The sequence below is a fragment of the Pterocles gutturalis genome, unplaced genomic scaffold, assembly GCF_000699245.1.
Source record: "Pterocles gutturalis isolate BGI_N339 unplaced genomic scaffold, ASM69924v1 scaffold8436, whole genome shotgun sequence".
NCBI classification, from domain to species: domain Eukaryota; kingdom Metazoa; phylum Chordata; class Aves; order Pterocliformes; family Pteroclidae; genus Pterocles; species Pterocles gutturalis.
Window position 1 is genome coordinate 1 of NW_010105423.1, and position 22,143 is coordinate 22,143.

Below are 22,143 nucleotides of genomic sequence, written 5' to 3' on the forward strand. Positions count from 1 at the left end.
GCTGAATGGCAGCACAGCCTTCTGGCGTTATTAGTTTTAATTTAAAACATACAGATTTATGTAAAATTATTTCCCTATAAGGGACAGTAAGAAACCAAGCAAAATAAGATTCCAATCGGTATCAAACCGTATTTAAGGTATCAGGATACTAGTAGACACCACCAGTGCTCTACAATTGTTTTATGTTCTGTGTCAATATTTTGGTGCATGTTATCTTGATTCAGTAGAGCATCCAGCTCGTAGTTCCAAGTACATAGCAAAGCAAATTTCCTTCAATGGTTTGGGACTAAAGCCATTAAGAGAACAAACAGGTCCAAGAGCAATGTGGAGATATTATTACAGTACCAAATGTTAAGAAAAAAAACCATTTATATCTTACAAGGTTAATAAGAACAACTTACAGGATATTGATCCAAATCAACCGGCTGCCTGAAAGGTTCAGAATCTTCACACTGAAAAATTAAATTCACCAGTTCCATACACTGCTTCTTCCAACAGTTTTCATCATAGCCAGTTTTCATGCTTTTTCCTTTTTTCAAGCCCCGTCCCTTGGAAAAGAAGTTAGAAAAAAGCATTACAGAAATACAGCAAGAAAAACTAAACCTGATAATCTGTCTGAAATTACTTCTGTAGCAGAAAAATGAACTTCAAAACATACTGTTTTATAACAAAACAGGCACTATACTACTAGCAGATTTTTTTCCTACTGTTTACTAATATCTCTGACAATTATACAGTTTTCTTTTACAATCTGACAAGGTTTTTTATTTTTATACTAAATAACTAAGGCACACAAAAATATACCTTCTGGCACCAGATTATTCTCAAAAGATTTGAATAATATCCATCACTCAAAATATTTTTTTCCCAGAATCTCAGCTGAATAATGCTTTTACTTCAGTATCATACAGATAACTGAAAACTGTTACACTGAACAGCACTGGTATGGTAAACTCGTAAGATTTTCCTAGACAACTATACAGAACAAGTATAGAAGCGTTAAACCAGCAAAGACCTATTTAAGCAAAGCTTTTACTTCCTTGGTACCATTGGAAAAAATTCTGTTCTGTGATTGTTACAAAACCAATCATCACTCCCCACAGAATTTCAATATAGTCTATTAACCAGTTTTTCTTGACAGACCTGATTTGGGTTTATATGGTAAAGATTAGCCAACTCACTTTTCTTCTTCTGTATGATGTTCTCGGAAGACATTTTTCATCATCCTGCACAAAATAAAATCAATCCTCTTAAAAATTATGTATGAAAAAATAGGTAATGGGTGCTCAAAATATCATCAGATTTGATGCTATTGTAAAAATAGATTTTTATTCTGATTTATCTCAATAGGACAGAAGATGAGCATATAAAAAGAAACACAAAACAGCATTTGAGAGACCTGGAAAGCAAGATCCTAGATAACACCACTGAAGATTCCCAACTCCAACTCTTATCCTTAATAAAAAGGAAAAACCACCAACAGAAATTGCAATGAGAAGACACCCAGCTTTGAACCTCAAGGGCTAAAGATTATCAGTAATTCAATTCACTGATAATAAATGTCACAAAATTTTCTGATTTCCGTTTGTTCTGAGTTTAGGAAAAGACATCTTGTGATCAAGTTACTTTTGGTACAAAGAAAAACATGACAATGTGCAAGTACTAAAGTGAAGTATCGAGATAAAGAACTAGAGCAACTCAATATAATTTCTTCCCTACATATTAACCTGTAAAGGAGAGCAGCTACTTTGCAACTTTATGAAATCTTGTTAGTAAATGTCAAATTAGAAATCAAAATGTGAAAAAGACATCAGTTGGGCAGTTTTGGGTACACTATTAATAAACATAGAGCACTGCAAATAACACTCACTACATAACAACAGAGCATATTTACCTCCATCAGATTTAAGATAAATGCACTTCATTAAATTCTCAATGAGGCATGCAAATCTAATGCATGATTCATATTGTGGTATACAGAGAAACAGAGCAAAAGCATCACTAAGTTACACAACTTGTCAGCTTTAGCATTTATGACATAGGAGTGACAATTTTGACCTTAAAAATAACCAGATGCATGTAATCAAAAATACAGTGAAAGACTACTATTCATGTACTCTTGAAGTATTTACATTACATTACTGAAGGTTAACATGCTTCAGAAATATGGTGCCCCTCACAAAACACAGAAGAACTGTTCTAGTTGATGTCACACAGTCAATAGTACAAAACGCATATTTGTTATACTTCTTAATGAACATTGAGAACTCATTTTAGTAAACCACCTCCTCACATCATTCCCCACATTTGTAATATATTCCATGTTTATACTAGCTATGTAAATACATAAATACACACAAACATCTCTATAAAAATACCTGAGCAATTTTACAAAAAATATTTGAAGGCTGGTGTTATTTTCTTACCATCCATTGTTGGAATTATCCACATAAAAAGCTTACCAGATCAGTATCAAGACCATCTTGTTCATCATCTGTTGTGCTACATAGTTCAAAGATGTTTGTACAGTCCTCATCACTGTAATGCAATTAAATCTCTGTTACTGGAATAGCAAAAACATAGCTATAATTTCCTAACTTAACCCATCCACAAAAGCTACACAGTCTTCCCATTTAAGAATTAAATGAAGTATAAAAATCACAAGATCATTATAACAGTAAAAAAGTAATGTTACGTCTAAAAAACTGCTATACCGTGCACTTCAGAAGAAGTGAGGGGAGAAGGGTGAAATTGGTATTAGGGATTTGAAAGGGGTCTTCACGCCTGATCTGCCTGCAGGAGGACTGCCTACACTAACTTCTTTCAAAAATAAACCTCTCAACTAACTAAATCAGACAAGCTGCAACAGGAACTTCTACACATGTGCTAGACAGCCCCAGACTTATTTTATAGGTTGAGCTACTTTCATATCAAGTGACATTTTGATTCCATAAATAACAGTGAATGCTACTAAGGGAAAAAGTTAAGATGTTTCTGTGCTGAACATTTAAGTATCTCCCTGGTTAAGATAATAATAAAAAAGAATTATACAACTGTTCAGCAGTATATTGAAAAATAAAAGAAATCAAAATAAGAAGGATTCACAACAAAGTGATATTTAGATGCTTATCATTTCCCATCGCTTAAGAACATGAGTATTCAAGCACTATTTAGATTAAAATGCCACTTACTTGATAAACTTTAAGAGCTGGGTAGTGATCTTTTTTGCAGCTCTAGCAATAGCACTCCCAGGTTCATTGAAGGTCCTAGCATTGCTTTCAATATATCTTACTTCCCAAACCAATGCAGAGATTCTCCTTAAAATTAAAAAACATTGCACCTTTACTACTAAGCCAAAAAGCTTAAAAACTGCAAAAATTATCTTTCTTATTTTCTGTCCACATTAGATTAAGATAGATGTCCTTTGTTTTAAGTCTCATTAGACCAGTCTCAAACTTTTCATTCACATGGAAAACTGAAAAATGTGTGTGTATATATATATATGTATACACACACATTCACTCAAGGAAGCAAAACCAACAGTGCACATCTTTGCTCACTCATTTTCCAACTCATTATTGATAATTCATCTTCAGAAAGATTGTTAAATTCTAGCACTCTTTGGTTTCATTCTTAAAACTCAGAATGAATACAACAAACAACTAGCCAAGTAAGCACTAGTATTTGTTACCACTAAATCATAAAACATCACTGAAATAATACTGAGAGTTGTGTATTTGCTGGATTCTTTAAAAAATTGATGCATTTTTTTTAAAGTTTATAGTTGACCTCATTCAAGGAGAGAAAAAAGAAGGTTAACCATCACTGTAAATTACAACATTTATTCTGGAAAAAAATCAGAAGTCGCTTGTCACAAAGCCCTGTCAAATGCAACACAAGTTGTGTAGTATCTTAGTAATTCCTAATGAATAAACACAAGGCACAAGCAATTAAAAAAAGACAGTGACAAGAAGCTTGGTCTAATTACATTTTTAAAGACATCTCAGCTATGACATTCTTTTCTGTATTCTCTCAAATACCTTGCTGTGAGTCAAAGCAGTGCCCTCTGTGAGACAACAGATTTGTAGAAACTGATACAAATTAAAATTGTAACATGATAGAAATTAACTTTCTACTGCTAGTACTAACCTGTAAAATCGGTTAGCCAGTCTTGTCCGAATAGTGTTCAGGTCTGTTGGATAAGCAATCACGGTACAGTACTTGGGATATGTACACAGGTCAACTGGACCAGCAAAAGCTGCTGAAATGTCTGTTAAGAAACAGCAAAATTAACTACTTCAAGGCTTGTATGCATATGACAATTGTGCCAAATGTTCAATTGCTATGTATAATTATTCTTGATAAAATCAATGATGTATAAAAATATAAAAATCTCAGTACAAACAGAAAGAAATGCACATAAAAATGTGTGAACATTTACACTACTTTATCACAGGGAAGCCATGGATATTCCAGGGACCTGTTTATAAATGTCATGTTAGGAGAAAACTACCCAAGGCTTAATTACAAGCTCACCAAGAGTCAGAAGCTGATCAATACCACTGATAATCCGTTCACATGCTTCATCACGAGATCTCATCCCCCACTCCCCTTCTTCAGGCTTGTATAGTAGCTTCTCCACCTCTTCAAAAGTCACAGAAACACTAGCCCCTAATTCTTCAGGCTGATCAACTGAAGAGTGATAGCAAATAGGAAACGGTAAGAAGTAAGAACACAAAACAAGAAGATAAACCGTTAAGTACTCATGCTTATTAAATACACATACGCTCATAACTGACAAAAAAAATCTTGCCTTAAAATGGAGTTTGATGCTAAGGCTATGGAGAAAAGTAGTACACAAAAAATGCCTACAACAGCAAAGATATCCTTTATTGACCTTTTCTACAGTTCTTAGTGTCTAGAAGACTCTTTCTTCTTTTCATCTAAGCATCAGAATTTAAAAAGGACTTGAACTTAGAAGAATTGTTTAGATGTTTTTGTTTTAAATGCATGCCCTACACTTCACAGAATTGTAACTTAGTTTAATGAGTCAGTTTGTGCCCTCAACCTTTAAACATGTGCAAGATAGGCGGTATACTTTGTGACATCCTTCCTGGTATTAACAACTGATCTTTTGGACATTTTAAAAAATATTTGTTTTGAACATGGCAGATTGTTTCGAAGCCGTAAGAACTAGTAGGAATATGAAGCTGTGATGTATGGTTCTGTGGAAAAAGTCATGCTTCCAAAGACTAATGCAATCTGACTAATGCGGAATGATTGAGTAGATAGTGTATTATCCCCGGATATCTTTTCCCCTCAACTACACAGACTGTAGTACATCTGCAGTTTCTGCACTTTTGTTGGTTTTGAAAAACTAAGGTCCTCTTTTCTTTTAAAAACACTTGAAAAGGAACAAGCACATGAAGGTTGCTGATCAGACACTGTGGCTAAGCAAGATGACATCTTTATACCGATTAGGACAACAGGAATTAGCAGACAAATTATTTTTTATTAGAAGATAAAATTCAACAGTATAAAGTGTGTCGGCTTATAGCTGCAAACTAACAGTAACAAATTCCATCAGCATCCAGGAGTTTGTCCATTGAAAATGAAAGCAAGCAAGAAAAAGGATAGGTTCCCTGTCAGTGTTAGATAACTGTAGTCCATTAATATGTTGCATACAAGTTCTAAAATACATTTCAGCTACAACTACTATAGAGAAAAAAAAAACCAAACAAGCTTTAGTGAGGGATCTTGTAAGCTTATGAAAAGGACTATTTTTTCCTTCAGATGAACAAGGTTAGTTCATCCAAAGTAATTTCTAGTTCTCTGTTGATTATTGCATTGACAGAGCCCTAACAGTATTTGTTATCCACTGAAATACTAGTAAAAATGAATCAGTTCAAAAAACAAACAGGTGAAATACAAAAAGGTGGTAGGAAAAAGCTGAAGCAACAGAGCTGACTCACTTAGATGTTCCTTATAACTCATCTTTGAATTGAAACAAATTCTGCAATCAAACATCCTGAAGACAACACTAAGAGAAAGCAGCAAGTAATGCTTCTACACTTAGATAGGGCTGTGTCAACAGCTCACAGGTGTCTAGCATGCCATTGCATAAGTGCTTCAGAGGGACTTTCTCCTGCAGGCATAACAACTAAAGCTAAATGACAGACTAAACCAAACAAAACTGTCCTCCTCAACAAGCATGTAAAGATCTCTGCTCTGTGTTCTTTGCAGCACCCTGGTACATGGGACACAGAAGACTTTGTAGTAACTCATGTTACATATAGAGAAAGTATGACCATATGGTCTACTCCTGAAGGTTAGATTAGCCGGGCTTACAGTACAGGTAATACATACAACAGCCAGTCCACACCAATAGTGGTTTAGTAAGCAGGCTGCTGAAAACTGAACTTTCAGGTCTATATACACCAGCTTTTCCTGGTCTTGACAGCATTGTCCCTGACAAGAATATGACACCTGACACTGTATCTTGACAATCACAAGACAAACCTTATGCTTGCAGGGTACAAAAGGTAACAAATTAAGTTGTGACCTGCTAGTTAGTCCAACTTCAGTCCTGTTCTTCATTCAGTTTAGTAAGAGAGATGTATGGGAGAAGAAATATTTTCAGAGAAGAGTGGCAAACGCAAGGTACAATTTCAATTTGATCTGTAAGTCATTCAGTTGAAGAAAAGAGAAAACAAAGGAAATGGGGTTTAACCCCTGTTTTATACTACATTGCTAACATAATGCTTTCTAGAAATGCACAAAATGCCTAATTTCTGTAGGAGTTTTACTTCCCTACAGAGTGCCATTTACGGCCTGGAAAATAAGACAGAAAATAAGGAGTTCCAGATTATCTTCAGACAATTTTTGTTCTTCCTCTAGCCCAGTGGCTGCTTTAGTACTTATCCTTGACCTGTTCAGAGGATGTTCTTCTCAAGTCTTTGACTGTGTCCACAAAAGACACACTAACTTTTAGCTTTTTTTGTGTGTGTGTACCATAGGAAAACCGGGAAGTGAATGTCATAGCTCCTCAGATCAATCAAACTTTAAGCTCTTAACATGGCAAAGTAACAACTTACTAGCTCAAAGAAAGAAGCTACGATTTGCCTCTGATACAGCCAATAAATGATGTTTTACACATGCAATACTATCGCAATTTAAATCTATCTCTGTAGGATGCCTTGGTCATCACATTACCAATGTACCAGTTTCAAGAATTCTAGTTCCTTTATGCAATCAAACTTACAGGGTTGAGAACACTACTCTTCATATTTGAATCCACAGGAGGAAGAAGTGATAATCAATATACTGATATAAACAGCAGCTTAAATCATAATGTAGAGTGTTGAGAAGAAACTGATACAATTTGTCCTGTTGACAAAACAAATCCTGACTAAAGTTCACATTAGAGGCTTGTGAGCCTCTAACAATAATATGACTGTCTCTCAGTGACAGATATGGGAAGCATTAACTAGTTCACAATGAATAAGAAAAGCTTCCATACGTTAGAAGGAGATAGACGTTGGTGATGAGAAAATGGAATATTTCAATTACGTCTCTGTATGTCTGTAAAACCAAAATCCTGCTGATTTTGGTTTAGTTTTCTATAAAATAAAAAGTATAAAGGTTTCCATTTCACATTTTGATTTCAGACTGTTTTTGTAATCACAAGATATGACTGAAGCAGCCAGCTAAGACTTTGAAGATTAGACAGTCAGGTGGCTACTGAGAACATCCGCATGTGTACAATATACTTGTATTTAAGAAAAAAATACAGCATACGCCTTTTGTATGTCTGGAAAACAAGCTAAGTATTAATTACCTATCAAAGGTTATTAAGAAAATTAATATCTTTTTGACAGCTTATTCAGTAACTCCTCTCTCAGTATTTCACAAACTTTCCTTCCTCCACCCAGCCAGTACTGACAAGCACTGGGAAATGGAATTGAGTAAGACAAAACAGGAATCCAATTGTTTAATTTACAGTTAATTTAGATTTGACCAGCAAACTTTATAAATTGCTCATTTTAAACTACATGCAGTAACGATTTGCTGACTGGAAATTATTTTATACATATTCTTCCCCCACCCCCTCATACTATGAGGTATTGTAACAAACTTTGTTTTTTCAAACTTGGTATGTTTTTGAAACTTGACATTTGGAAGTAGCAGGTTTTATTGCATAATCCAGAGCTACACATTTCAAGTGTTTCGTCCAAAATTAATCTGGAAGATGCAAAGGGAAAAAAAACTTAGGTATATTCAAGGTATGTCATCAAATCTGAAGCAAGACTGTCTTTTAAGAACTTTCTTGCCTAAATGCACAAAAACACCCTGATGACATTCCCTATAATTTAAAGGCAACTATTACTGTATCAGTTCCACCAGTTAAGTGGATACGCACAATGATACTGTACTCGGATTACTTAGTGCCAAGAATCACAAGAAAGATAAGAATCATCTGAGGTCCACTACCAGGATGAAATGAAGCAATTAGAAAGAGGGAGAAGCACATTAACTGTTTCATTAAGAGAGTTTCTACCTACCATTATCAGGAACAGGTTCCATGTCCCAAGGGCTAAGCTTTTCAATTTCACCATTGTCCCATCTGATTCACCAAGTTAGGAAGAAAAAAAAAAAAAAAAAAAAAAAAAAACACAACACAATAATAATTTAAAGTTATCTTGACTCGGAAGTATTCCCTCCAAGCACACTGAAATCACAGCTATTTTTAGGTGTTAATAAAATATACTGTATAAACATGCATATAAACAAAAGCATTAGCTAGCAATCAGCTGTCACGCTGCAAAAGGAAACATTCTTCATAATTAATTTCAAATTAAAATTTTGCTCCTGATTTGGCTATATGCAACTTACTCAATATAGAAATCAATTTACAAAGCCTGTATCAAGAAGTTGCAGAAGAAAAATAAGCCATACACTTGGAAAAATGAGATAATAACATCAAGGGGAAGATATGAGAAAAAACATCCAGGAGAGAGGACTTTTTTGCTAACCACAACAGTAGTTGTGCAAGTCTGTGGAATGTTTCAGAGAAAGGAAGAACAGTGAGGTACTTCATATATTAACATTTCATTTATAAGGCATACCATGTTAAGACAAAGAAAGTAAGAATAAAATGAAGAAACTAAAGTAAGAACCAAGAGGAAGCAAAGGCAAACAGAGTTGATATTGGTAGTGTATCTGTACATACACTCTGATACTGAACTATTGTGTATGAATCTCATTTTGAGATCTCTTCAATCCTACCATATTTGGACACATTTTTACATGTTTTTAACAACACAAAAAATGCCAACAAATTTTGGTTATTTCAAACATAAGAAATTCCTTACTGTATTATCTTATTGCCCTACTGGTCCAGCTAGACCAGTAATTTCTGTCTTTGAAACTATTATTGGGAGATGCTATTTAAAGAGATCATATGATCCTGGTCCAAGTCCATTCCATTCATACTTCCAGCACTCATGATCATTGTATTGGTCTAGACATGTCTGTGAATATATCCCAACTTATTTCCTTCAGTATCTGTTTATTTTTGTCTAATACCTTTTTGAACCTCCTAATACTGTTTCCACAGCCTCCTGTGTAAATGTATTTCCAAAGTTCACTACCCCCAATCTTAAAAAAAACCCAACCAAACCCTAACTCTTTTAAACAAATCTCCTACGGATTTCAACACACCTCCCTAGTTCTGTCATTACAGAATTTGGTGAATAATAATTCTCTATTCACCTTGACTATCACCTTCATGATTTTGTGAACTATTTCCCTTCCATCTGAAGGGTCACAGTATTTTCAGTCTTAACCCACAAAGCATCTGGTACATACTCTTAATCATTTTAGTTACCCTTCTCTGTACCTTTCCCAAAGTCATTACAGCTCCATTTAGATGCTGGGACCCAAAATGCATCAAGATATCCACACACCACAGCACTAGAAAGCAGTGAGCAATGTTTTGTCCTTGATATCCTTTCTGATGGTGGCCAACATTTTATTGGTTTTTGCAGCTACCACTGCACACACAGCTGATGTTTTGAGAACTGTCAATGACTACCTCAACATTTCTGTCTTCAGCTGAATCTACTAACGAGTTTAATGTCATGTAAGCATAAATAAGACCATTGCTCCCTCAGATGTCCTACCTAACACACGTGAGCTCAAAATATCTAGCGCTTTTTTACCCAGTCATTCAGTTTTATGAGGTCCTACTGGAAGACCTCACCTTTAGGGTGATATTTGACTACTACCTAAAATGACTTGCAATATTTACAGAAATGTAAATTGGATATGTCACTGTACACACCCTCCAAGAAGCTTAGAAGGACCCAGAGTAAAGCTGGTCCCAGCACCAATTCCTGGGGAAGCCCACTACTCCAGCATGAAACATGAACCACTCTTATGCACCCTATCCTTTAACCAATTTTCAACACATATAAGTATTTGCTTCAATCCTATGTCAACTTAGTTTCCTTAATATCTCTTGAAGAGAAATCTGTCAAGGTCTTCTTAAAAAAAAATCCAAATATATGCTGTCCACTTTATTCATATGCTTACTAACAAAGTATCAGAATTTCAAAATGGGTAGAAAGGCAGTACAGATGCAGTGCTAGCTCTTTACCACAACTGGGTTTATCCTTATGTTCTACATTATTACTCTTTATTATATTATTCTTTATTTATAGGCACATACCAGACACTGAAGTCAAATTTATCAGTCTACAGTTCACCAGTTTCCCTCCAGAGCCTTTTCTGTTGGTAGAATTAACAACAGCAATCTGCCAGTCCTCTCGTAGAGAGTCCAACTGTAGGACAGTTTGCAACTTTGACAGGAGTTTCGTATCAGAGTTCTTCATATGCCTGGCTGAATGCCATCTGTTTCTTATGACTTAATGAACTTAGGTATTTGGTCTAATACCTCCTGCATATTTATTTGAAAGAAACTGAAAATTGACATGACCATGCTCATAATATTTTATAACTAAAACTGTGCTCAGGCCAGAGCACCTCTTCATTATTTTGGATTACCCATAGACTTAGGAAAACTTTGATCCATCCACATTCAGCCTGTTTGATGTTTATGAACTAACAAAGTTCTAAAAGACTCTGAAGCTTCATCCATTGAGTTCTCCTCCCCAGTTAAAGTACAATACTTCAGAAGTTGTTGGTATTCGTAAATGCATATGCTACTTCACAATATTGCATGAAAGACTTTATCTATACAGTTTAGTACAGCTTAAGCCCCATTTAGTTCCGCTTAAGCACCATTCATCCAAGTAACTCAACTTCAATTCAGTCAACACATCTTTATTTATTTTCTATACAGCAGTGATGGTGATAATTTGAGATGATTCCTAATTGTGTGTCAACCTGGTTATCAATAAGATTGTTAACTAAGATACATAGCAATTACTCCCCTTCATCTCATTAAAATGTGGTTTCCAACACTCTCCACCACGGACTGTGTTGAAGTGAAGCCAACTTTCAAAGCTTCTTTCTGGTATAAAATGAAAAGCACTTCTATTCCAATAAAGCTTTTCATCTCAGAAATGGTAAAGAAAAACTTCAGATGCTCAAAACTCATCTGGATTAGCAAAATCCTACCATCTAAAAAAGCACCATAACCCAATCCTGAGTGACAAGAGACAGCATATTGCAGTTTTTCCATGACAGGTCACATTTGTGTTTAGGTTGTTTTTTCCCCATGTAAACATATGTAAAATTAAGTGTATTTAAAAATCTTTCTGCATCCAAGGCATAAAGCATATGAATGCAAATTAGGAAGGTACTGCTGCTGAACTACATGCAGATTCTTGGGTGGACAAGACTTAAGATTCTTGAACAAAGGATCATATTTACAAAAAGAACCATGGACCCGGCCAAGTCACAAAACCCTCCAGACAGTTTCATATACATATCTTAGGAATCTTCTCTAGAAAAGTTGTTTGTGAGTCAATGTAGAAGAGAGTCACAATCTCTACAAAAGCAGGACAAAGAGGTCTATTCCGAAAGTGATCTTTAAAGAGCACTGCATTCCTTACTATTCAGTTATTAAGTTAATTTCAAAGCAGCTCTAGGCTTCCCTCTGTTAAAGGCTGGTGTATTAAAATACTGAAATATTCATTCACAGAAGAAACGAGTCTAGGAAATAGGCTGAACTGGCCAAGAAAAACAGCCAAAAACCCCATCTAAACCTACTCATCAGAAACACCTCTGGTAACATTACAAAAAATATGAAAGGTATAACATATGGAAGGTAACATATTTCCCACAGCAGCATATCAAAGGGTTTGAGCTATTTAACAGATAAAATTCAGTACTCTGAAATAAGATTTAGTTATATTTTCATACTGGTGTCTGGACTCAGTGGATTTTTTACTCTGTATACCATTTTACAAAGCAAGGGAAAATACACTAGCCAGTAATTTGCATACTTTTGCCCCTACATGACCTGCAGGAGATATGCTCCAAACGCACTATCCTTCATGCCTGGGACATGAGTAACATGTCAGTAAGTCTAGCACCATTTTAGTTTGTGAAGATCCTCTCTTTATGTAAGAGAAGAATCTGAAGGAGAATGAAATGAGGGCAAAAAAATCAATGTACCGATAGCCTGGATTTCAGCTTTTTGTCTGTATGTATTTTCTCATTGTGGGTGATTAAGCAACTGTAAGAAAGAAAAAAAACAAGTATTTGCACAAACTGACAGATCCTTTATATGTGGAGCAGTCTTAGCTTTATCACTGTCAGGAACATCAAGTCCTTTATAAAAGGTCAGAGGATCTGTTGTAGAGACTTCATGTCGATACCACTTTTACTTATGGCACATCGAGAGTGCCAATTTGCTAACTGTAGCTGTAGAAGCAAAAGTGAAAATTCACTTGCCAAAAGCATACAGGCAAGAACTTCAGTCAGGAAGTTACTCACACCTTCCCACTGAAGAAATCAATGGGATAGATGACAAGTAAAGAAGACGAGACAAGGAACCAAAATACATAACCCTATCTTGGCAGTCTCACAGAATTGTCTATTAGCTACAAGTACTTCCTTTCTTTGGGATTAGTGACAGGTTCAAAAGCCTTTGAGGTAAAAAAAAAAAAAAGGAAGCCCTTTAACTATGAAACTCTGAATATCAAATATACTACAAAAGACATGGGAAGAATCTCTGGTCATGATAGAAACAGGAATATTGTGTATTCATAATACATTCTCCTTACAGTCCTCCCTTGCTGTGAGAATCCAAAGCAAGCAAGATCCCAGAACCATTTCAGACAACTTGGACAGGACAGGAAAAGGACAATATCCCGATTCTGAACACGGAGCTCCAGAGCTATCTTGTTCACCTTTCGTCTCCTTTGTGTGAAGGACCTACTTGTCAATATGAAAGAAGTTACACAGGAACACCACTAATGTCAAACCATCATGGGGGGATATTAGAGAGTCATTTTTCAGATCACACCCTGGTAAAAATGTATGGCTCCAACTATCTTGTTACCAGTTTGACTTGGATGTTCCTGGCCTTCCCTGTTTAAGCAGTTATTTTTTTCTACTCTAGTACTCTTGATTTGCTCAATTTGTCATGCTTTGAATGTGAAGATGAATATGCCTTCATCTAGGCAGTATTATCTCCTGACAAAGGAATTTGTCTGTTACAGATAACACAGAGCTACATTATCTGCCACTTAACTAGCTAAATATCAACCAAAGAGGAAATCAAAAGATGAAACTGCAAGTGTGATCTACACAATAGGGAACATGTCACAATCCCACTAGGCAGTGAAGAGACTCAAGTTCTGTCTTCATATTCATGTGTCAAGCATGAAGAAAGAGTAACATTTGGAAACATCCTCTATAGGAACCTCAAGTGACAGCATGAGATCATCTTACATGTGTACTTGCTCCTGAGGACTATAATGTAAAAGACAGAAGTGTGAGAACTTGAAGCATAAGGATCATGATGTTAGCAACAACATCATGCCCCATCCAAAACCAATTATCACTGAAAGATAATAATTAATGTACACAGTAAATTGCATTGCTTGCTTTGTGGAAGAGATTCAGCACTAGTCATTACAGAAAATTATTCACAAATTTGAAAGAGGTTACTTACTTATTTTACTATATTACTATTCACTAAAAAGTTAATACAAGTTATTACATACTCATGTTGTGCTAGATTAGCAACTTGAAACCATTAAGAAGTGCTAAAACTACCAGTAAAATTATTTGAACAATTCATACATTCTTATACCAATAAGCTAGCTAGAAGTGTAAAATCCTTTCATACTTACTTAACACTGTAACACTGAAAGTGACTATCTGGATATTGAGGCTGATACGGTTCTTGACCCAACACTGTTCCAAACCACCATGCATCATCAATAATGGATCGGAACCTATCAGCTAGAGCAAAAAAAAAGTCTCCTCAGATATTCTACTAAGAAAAGTTATTTAGCTATGCTTTGACATGCAGCTAGAGAACTTTTGATCAATGTGTTTCAGTTTAAAGTTCTAAACCCACTGATATTCAATTAAAAAATGAGACAACTTACTATGCCAAAAAAATATAAGCGCTAAAATCAAAACAAGTTTGCTACTTGGGTATAAAATAAGAAAAAAAAGAAACACTAGAGTCTCAATATATGTTTTGAAGGCTGTATCTTAGATCTATGGTAAACCCTTCAAAATGCCTAATACAGCAGTTAGTAGTCTCAGATTTCTATTGGGCAAAGGACCTTACCTAGCAGAGAGCCCTCTGAAATTACAAGCAAATAGCATCCAGTATATTCAGCAATTAGCCAATGACAAATTTTTTATTTCAAAATCGTTTAGTCGAATACTTGGAAAACACACTTACAAGCTTGCCAGTTCCTTTGCCGTGCTTCATCATAGAACTGACGTAATATAAGGAAGTCAATAACGTCTGGCATATCATGGTACCTAGATAAAAAAATAGTCCCTTTCATGCGTGCACCTTAAGCCTTTAGGAAGGAGCTTAAAAATAAACATATTTTAAAATACTTTTCAGAAAAATAAAGATGCACATACCTGATGGAAAATGATTTGTCTGTATGTTTTCCAGTGGCATGATCTATAAAGGCAAGCTTGAGGCAACACAATGTGGGAGGACCAACTTCATATCTAATTCCAACAATTTTTACCAATTCCTGATCCTACAGGTAAGAACAAACAGTTTCATCAAGTATTACCTTCTGGACTATGCACAGAACTATTAATTTAACATTAGTTAACCACGTACATGAATAGTACCCACATTCAAAAAGCCCAAAATATTGAAACTGTATTTGAGATGTCAACAGAAGAGAACCTGTCAGACTTGGCAATTTTAACACACCTGTTTATAGTCCAGTTTCCCACAAGTGACACTGAAGATACTCTGGCAATTGAAGACACCTCCCCCTATTGTTTCCTTAGGGAAACATTATAGGAAACAGCATAACCTCACAAATCAATGTTTTGATTGACTCCAAAAAGTAAGTAGTGTAATACAACTCTTCATTCACTGATTACTAGTATTGAACACATGGTATCTTCAATGCAGACCTACCCTAAGGACTACTTTTCTCCATGGTTCCTTGTGTGGATTCAGTTCATAAATGTTATTTCTTCTAACTGCTTCAATGTAAGCTTCATGTCCTTGTCGGAAATATATTACCTAAAAAAACCCCAAACAAACAGTAAATATTTTCCTTTAGTTAGTAACTGTAATAATGTTAGTTAACATGAGTATTAAAAGATTTTAATCAATATTCCTACCTCGTCACCCATCTGAGGAACAAAAGGGGATCTTCGAAGAGCTGTGTCTGTTATCCAAACGGGAGGATGCCAATCATATGACAATTCCAAGTTTACTGGTTGTGTTGGAGCATTAGCCTTCACATTTAATAGAGAGTAAAATTAGACATAATGGACATATTGCTGACATAACACAAAAACAATTAATTCAATTTTGATTTGGTAGACAAAAGCTTAACTTATAAGACTAATGTACGTTTCGAAAAAATATTAGCAAAACTCCTCCAAGGCCTTGCTCGAGTTCTAACTGTATTTGTAGTCATGATACTAAGCATTCCTTTCCTAAGGGAAGATTTGAGTGAGCATGATTACTATTATGCAGATCTTAAGAGAAACAAAATTTTATAATTTAGATGGCATTCTCAGTGCCCACTAAAAATATTTATCAAGCCGCAAGAAACTACTTCATTATGAAAAGTTACAAGAGATATTGAACAGTAAACATCCATATTAATACAGTTCCAAAAATATCATTTTGAGCACACTTGGAAGAAAGTGAAAGGATGCAGAGAAAAACATACCAAAATTACCCCAAGTATAAAAAAAAAAAAAACACCAAAAGGAAAAAAGGAATCTGTTTGCCCCATTATGGTAGAAGACAGCAAATAATAGCTATTGTAACTTTTAAAAGAATAATTATTTAACTTAAAAATTTTGGTAACTTAAAAAAGAGTAATTATTGTAACTTACAAAAAACCAAAATTTCAACCCAAGTATAAAGGGCTACCATAAATTCAGTGACTACATCCCCCCAAGTTTTCAAAAAGACGTTACTTAAAACCAGACAGTTTAACAGAGTTTTAGTCTAATATTCCATAGTTATTTAATAATCACATTTCTCCTTTGACACCAACAACTATGAGAACCCTTTTTATTTGAAAAGTGAAAGTGACTTCACTTGGAATGCAGATTCTTCCATACACAACAGCAGATACCTTGCATTTGGAGTGGTCTCACATTAATTAAGGGTGCATCATATGTAGTGATACCAACATCTTTGTCCAATGGCAATAATAATTACTTCAACAGTTTCCAGTGAATAGGTCTAAAACCTAAGAGAGAAATTTATTGAAGAGTGAGCAGAAGAAATTATCTGTATACCTCCTCCTGCTTTTTTGGTTTGGGCTTTTTTCTCCTTTTTCTTCTTCTTTTCTTTGGAGGAGATGATTTCTCTGCTGATACTTCATCTTCTGAGGTACTGCAATATCTGATAGCTTTCCGTCGAGAAGTCCGTACAGCAGGTTGTAGGTTAATCCCTGCATCAGCGATCCAGTCAGAGTATTTACTTGAAGACTCACTGTCCATAGTGAATTGGGTCAGGGAAAATACACACATAGAACCAAGCTGTCAATATTTCAGATTGCTAAATTCTCTTAGACAAGTATTTGCAGATATAGACTACTGTTGAAAGCACTATCAAAAGAACTAAAGTTACTTTGACCTGTTGTAACAATTACTTTGCTTGATGTTTAACATAGTTTTTTGGGAACACAGTAATTCAAAGCATGTTTTTTAAAAAAAACCTCAAGTCTAGTGAATTCTAAAATCAGTAAGCTTATTCAAGAAAGTCATGCAATGAAACTCTGGACCAGTTAAGAGCCCGCCCTAAAAAACACACTAGCCAAACACTACTTAAATTCTTTAAAGACAGTTATACAAATCTCACAGGTACACTCTTGCTTTTTTTAAAATCTCTCTCAGTATTTTTTAGTTCTACTAATATAGAGTTCTAGAATGAATATCTAAAAAAGCATAGTAAAAAAATTAAAGTTATAGATAACTTCAGTTCTGAACAAAATTATAACGTTATCAAAATTAAGATTTTTTTCAACCAAACATTTTAAGAGTAAGCAACTCGCTGTTGCTGCATTATTAAAAAACACAAACACAAAAGCAAAATCCCAAACCAAACAAAAACCCCCACCTCACAAAAAAAAAATAACAGAACAAAGACTATCTTCCAGACTATCTTCCTTCTCCTTGCCATCTGGCAAAAAAGCAAAGGGATTTGAAGCTACATCAAAAAACAGAAGTGTTTCGGCGAAATGAAACACTAAATTATGATGCAATGTGTCAGTACAGTACCCTACAAAATATTATCACATATGAAGCACATTAGAACTTCCATACAACTTTTAACTTGCCAAAATTCAAGTAAAACTCATTACAGAAGAAACTGGGATTTGTTTGCTTTTACCTAGAAATATTATTGTTTCTTTTCTTGTCACTTCTCCACTCTTCCTCTTCATCAGATGAGCCAGAGCCCTCACTTTCTTCAGCTTCCTGAATTTAAAAATATGCAGAGTCAATCCAAAACTTTCTCACAGCACATGTTTTAGGGGTTTGAAACATAAAACACATTCTTCATTCATGTCTGCATATAATCAAGTTAGGAAGAAATATGGTGAAGTTGTTAAAGTAGAAATGAAAGCAGTTTGGTTTTGTAGTTGATTTCAATTTAACCTATTAACCTCAAGAGTGCACTATGAATCATTAACTTCTGTATATTAACTAACATTTTATTAGCCAGATGTGGATCCACCTGCTGTAGCCACTCTTCACAAACCAACACTTCTATCCTCCTACCATATGACAGTTCTATTTTTTTTCTAGTCTAAGTTCACATTATTTATCAGAACAAAGTGGCACGCAATTTTGATTCCTTCAAATTCCAGATTCATGATGGTGTAATTAGGTCAAGTAAAGTACACAAACTCTAGCTCACTAGAACGCAAAGGAAGAATTTAAAGACTGCAAAAGGAACAAATCAAGGAAAACTATCACATCTCTCATCTGCACAACATGGGTATATTGTGCTACAGGAGTAGCGCTTCTATGACTTTTTTTCATTAGTTATGCAACTTAGAAACAGGTAATTTTTCCGATTTCAGTATCAACTGATTGACAAAGCACTAATTGGGTGTATTCATGCATATATTTAGATGCAAAACTAAATAATGAAGATACATCAAACAAGTAATTTCCTTATTGTTATTCAGCAATTAATTTGCATTAACTTCATGTTTTAAATGTGTTTTCCATAACTGAAATGACCAAGTAAAATGCACTGCTCATGTCTCAAGTTATATGCTGTCAAGAAAAAAAAAAAAAAAAGGAGATTTAACCTGCAACTTCAATTTGATACTGTTTGACTTAGTCTAACTGATAATTTATTTGTCATCTTCAGAGTTAAAGTTAACAGTCTTCACCCTAAGACCTGTTCATACAGTGTACAGGATGGACAATACTCACTAAGTCAGTTCTTCCCTTTTGTCCTACCATTTGTAGGATTAAAAGGATTTAAAGCAAAGCTCAGCTTCTTATACTATTATTAGATCTAACATCACTTCTTCAAAAATATGTAAGTATATTTAGTATTTACAGGACAGTGCACCTAACTCTCCTATTTGCACTTTGTGTGCTTTGAATTTGTCAGGTGCCAGAACTATTCCCAAAAGAACCTCAAAAATTTCCATTTTTAGGTGTGTGCACAAATTTGGCAGGTTTTTGCAGAGAAAGAGCAACACACATGTAAAATCCAAACTTCACTTTAAGCCAATCTCAGCATTGTATGTGAGTGTTTTGCCTTGGGCTGTGGATTTGGTTTAGAAGATTCTCATCAAAAATAGTTCAGCTATTTATAAAATGACAGGAAAGACTGCCATTATTAAAGCAACAGTTAATTAGATTTGAGAAGTGCTAACAATAATGATGCTTACAGAACTACTTTCCCTTGTAAAAAGAGGGGCTTTTTGTTTGCTTGTTTGAAGAGAGAAAAGGCACATTTACATGCATTTTCACTGTCCTGGTTTCCATTTCAGCTGGGATAGAGTTAATTTGCTTCCTAGTATATGGTATAGTGCTGTGTTTTGGATTTAATATGAAAATAATGTTGATAGCACACTGATGTTTTAGTTGTTGCCAAGTAGTGCTTTTAATAACTCAAGGACTTATCAGTTTTCCATGCTCTGCCAGCAAGGAGGTACACAAGAAGCTGGGAGGGAGCACAGCCAGGGCAGCTGACCCAAACTGGCCAACAGGATATTCCATACCATATGATGTCCTGCTCAGTACATACACTGGAAGGAGTTGGCCAGGAGCCTGCAACTGGACTAGCAATCAGGTGGTGAGCAATTGCACTGTGCATCACTTGTTTTGTATGTTCTTTTATTCTTATTGTTTCTTCCTTTGCTGTCCTATTAAACTGCCTCAACCCATCAGTTTTCTTACTTTTGTTCTTCTGATTCTCCTCCCCATCCCACTGAGCCGGGAGGGGGAGTGAGCAAGTGACTTGGTTACTGCCTGGGGTTAAACCACAACATTAACTTACTGAGGAACTCAAATTCAAAATACAGAACTCTGAAGAGAACTTACCTGCTCTATCAAGCCAAAACCATTATCTCTTTCCTCATCAGAAGACTCCAGTTGTTCAATGTTATTCCGTGTTCGGTAATTGCGATATTTGCGTCTATACAGTCTACGCTTACATTGTATCAATGAAGACTCAGAGTCACTCTAATTTATATAGGAAGTAAAAGAAAAAAAAGAAGTTACATAAAAGTGTGCATGTGGCAAACTATTATAGGGGGGTGAAAGACTGGCTAAAAGCATTGTGGAATGTAGAAACTGAAACGACCTCATCACATCACAGCCTGATCACATCAAAACTCCTTTTCAGAAGAAACAATCTGCCTGTAAAACAATAGTTCTAAATTTGCTGTTCTCAATTTAAGATTTAGTAGTTGTTCTAAGGAATTGCTCTTTAGAAACTACTGTGACAAGTCCATTCACATTACCTGATAAATTTATTTACAGAATCAAGGCATTATCTGTCTATAATGTACAATTCTGAGAGGACCAGAAAACCTCAATGCCCCCCAGTTAAGGGGATCATGCAGTAGAATACTTGTGTCAAATTGCTTTGTACTGCAAAGACACAGTGAATCAGGCCACTATCTTACAAAAACAGTACAATAACCAATTTTTCCTTCTCACTGATCTCTTCCAAAAAATAGCTAATGAAATTATCATTCAAAATGGAGCAAGTCTGAAAAAGATGCACCATACACAAAACATTGTTATCTAAAGCAAAATGACAAGGGAATGACAATATAGCCTATAATTCTTCAAATATAGCACCTTGAACATTCTCATTTGCACCTCAGTGCTTTAGCGTGGACCTGCAACAACTGTCCTCAAAACTTTAACTGCAATAAAATGAGAATGGCCTGAAATCAAGCCTGCCTTTAAAAATTACTATCAAATACCTCAGATGGAAGGAGGCAAGACTGAAAGAAACAAGAATTCTAGGTATTCATAAAAATAAATCAAACCTTGTCCTGCAATAAGTGGAAGCTGAATCAGCAGACCTTTGAAGACCATATTTTCAGAAAAGTTTGCTTTCATTTTTTAAACCATGACTTGTCCGTGAACACAGAATGCCCATTTTCCTAGATGCTGCTGCATACCTTTTCCAATGACTCGAATGACTTTTTCTTCTCTCTTGCATAAAGATCTCTCTCTTCTTCTCCTTTTGCAATTCGATATTCTTCCTGCTTCCTACAAGAAAGTAATGAAAATCTAATTCTACATCTGTTTTGACAATGCTGAAAAATTAAGTGATCTTTAAAGGATCTAAAAAACCCTAATTCCACTACATTATTAATTTCTGATGTTATTATTGCCCAAACACCTATAACATATGTCCTCTCACTTCCAGTTAAAGAAAATGGATATTAATAAATTCTTCCTTGCAAATATCAGAACATAATAAACTTTTTCACACCCATTTTTAATCCACATTCTTCCCCTTTCCCTTTTGTAATCATTCTACCTCCCAACACTGGAAAGGCTTTTTAAAAACTTCAGAGATGTGGCAGCACATATGGCTGTACCATTAAGAAGAAATATTTAGATATCGATATTCTCCTTTTCACAGATGCATGCTGATAGTACTTTTGAAAGCAGCTAACTGGTTTAGCACTTCAAGTGCTCAGTGCTGCTTATGGTCATAACACATCACCCCCACAAAGTCTCACAAAAGCATAATTTCTCCAAACTCTTTTATGTAAATGAATTTAACCTATATCCCTTTATTTTGTAAAAAGCAAGAATCTAGGTAACCTACCTGTCCTTTAAGATGATTTAAAATACTGAAATACGGGAGAATCATTCTCTATTAAATTAGAGAAACTTCAGTTGTAGAATGGATTTTGCAATTAGACGTTTTTAAGCACAGCTGACCGTAGCACTGAACTATTTCAATTTGTACCATGTATCTATTTTAGCTTA

The 22,143-nt window shown here is 35.1% G+C and overlaps 1 protein-coding gene across 1 annotated transcript in view; it reads right to left on the reverse strand.

Annotated features, from left to right (window-relative positions):
• Positions 1–401: 401 nt before the first annotated feature.
• The window catches only part of LOC104471886 (bromodomain and WD repeat-containing protein 1-like), a gene marked incomplete at its 3' end in the record, with an annotated part of 43,482 nt that continues 21,740 nt past the window's right edge, over positions 402–22,143 (reverse strand). Inside the window, exons 19-34 of the mRNA XM_010087383.1 lie at positions 21,321–21,411; positions 20,227–20,367; positions 18,050–18,135; positions 16,954–17,149; positions 15,814–15,930; positions 15,605–15,712; positions 15,085–15,209; positions 14,894–14,976; positions 14,328–14,439; positions 8,562–8,623; positions 4,537–4,692; positions 4,150–4,270; positions 3,192–3,317; positions 2,463–2,538; positions 1,182–1,226; positions 402–548 (exon numbers count right to left, since the gene is read on the reverse strand). Of these exons, the coding sequence (XP_010085685.1) occupies positions 402–548; positions 1,182–1,226; positions 2,463–2,538; positions 3,192–3,317; positions 4,150–4,270; positions 4,537–4,692; positions 8,562–8,623; positions 14,328–14,439; positions 14,894–14,976; positions 15,085–15,209; positions 15,605–15,712; positions 15,814–15,930; positions 16,954–17,149; positions 18,050–18,135; positions 20,227–20,367; positions 21,321–21,411 (1,792 nt within the window). The remainder of the gene's footprint in view (positions 549–1,181; positions 1,227–2,462; positions 2,539–3,191; positions 3,318–4,149; positions 4,271–4,536; positions 4,693–8,561; positions 8,624–14,327; positions 14,440–14,893; positions 14,977–15,084; positions 15,210–15,604; positions 15,713–15,813; positions 15,931–16,953; positions 17,150–18,049; positions 18,136–20,226; positions 20,368–21,320; positions 21,412–22,143) is intronic.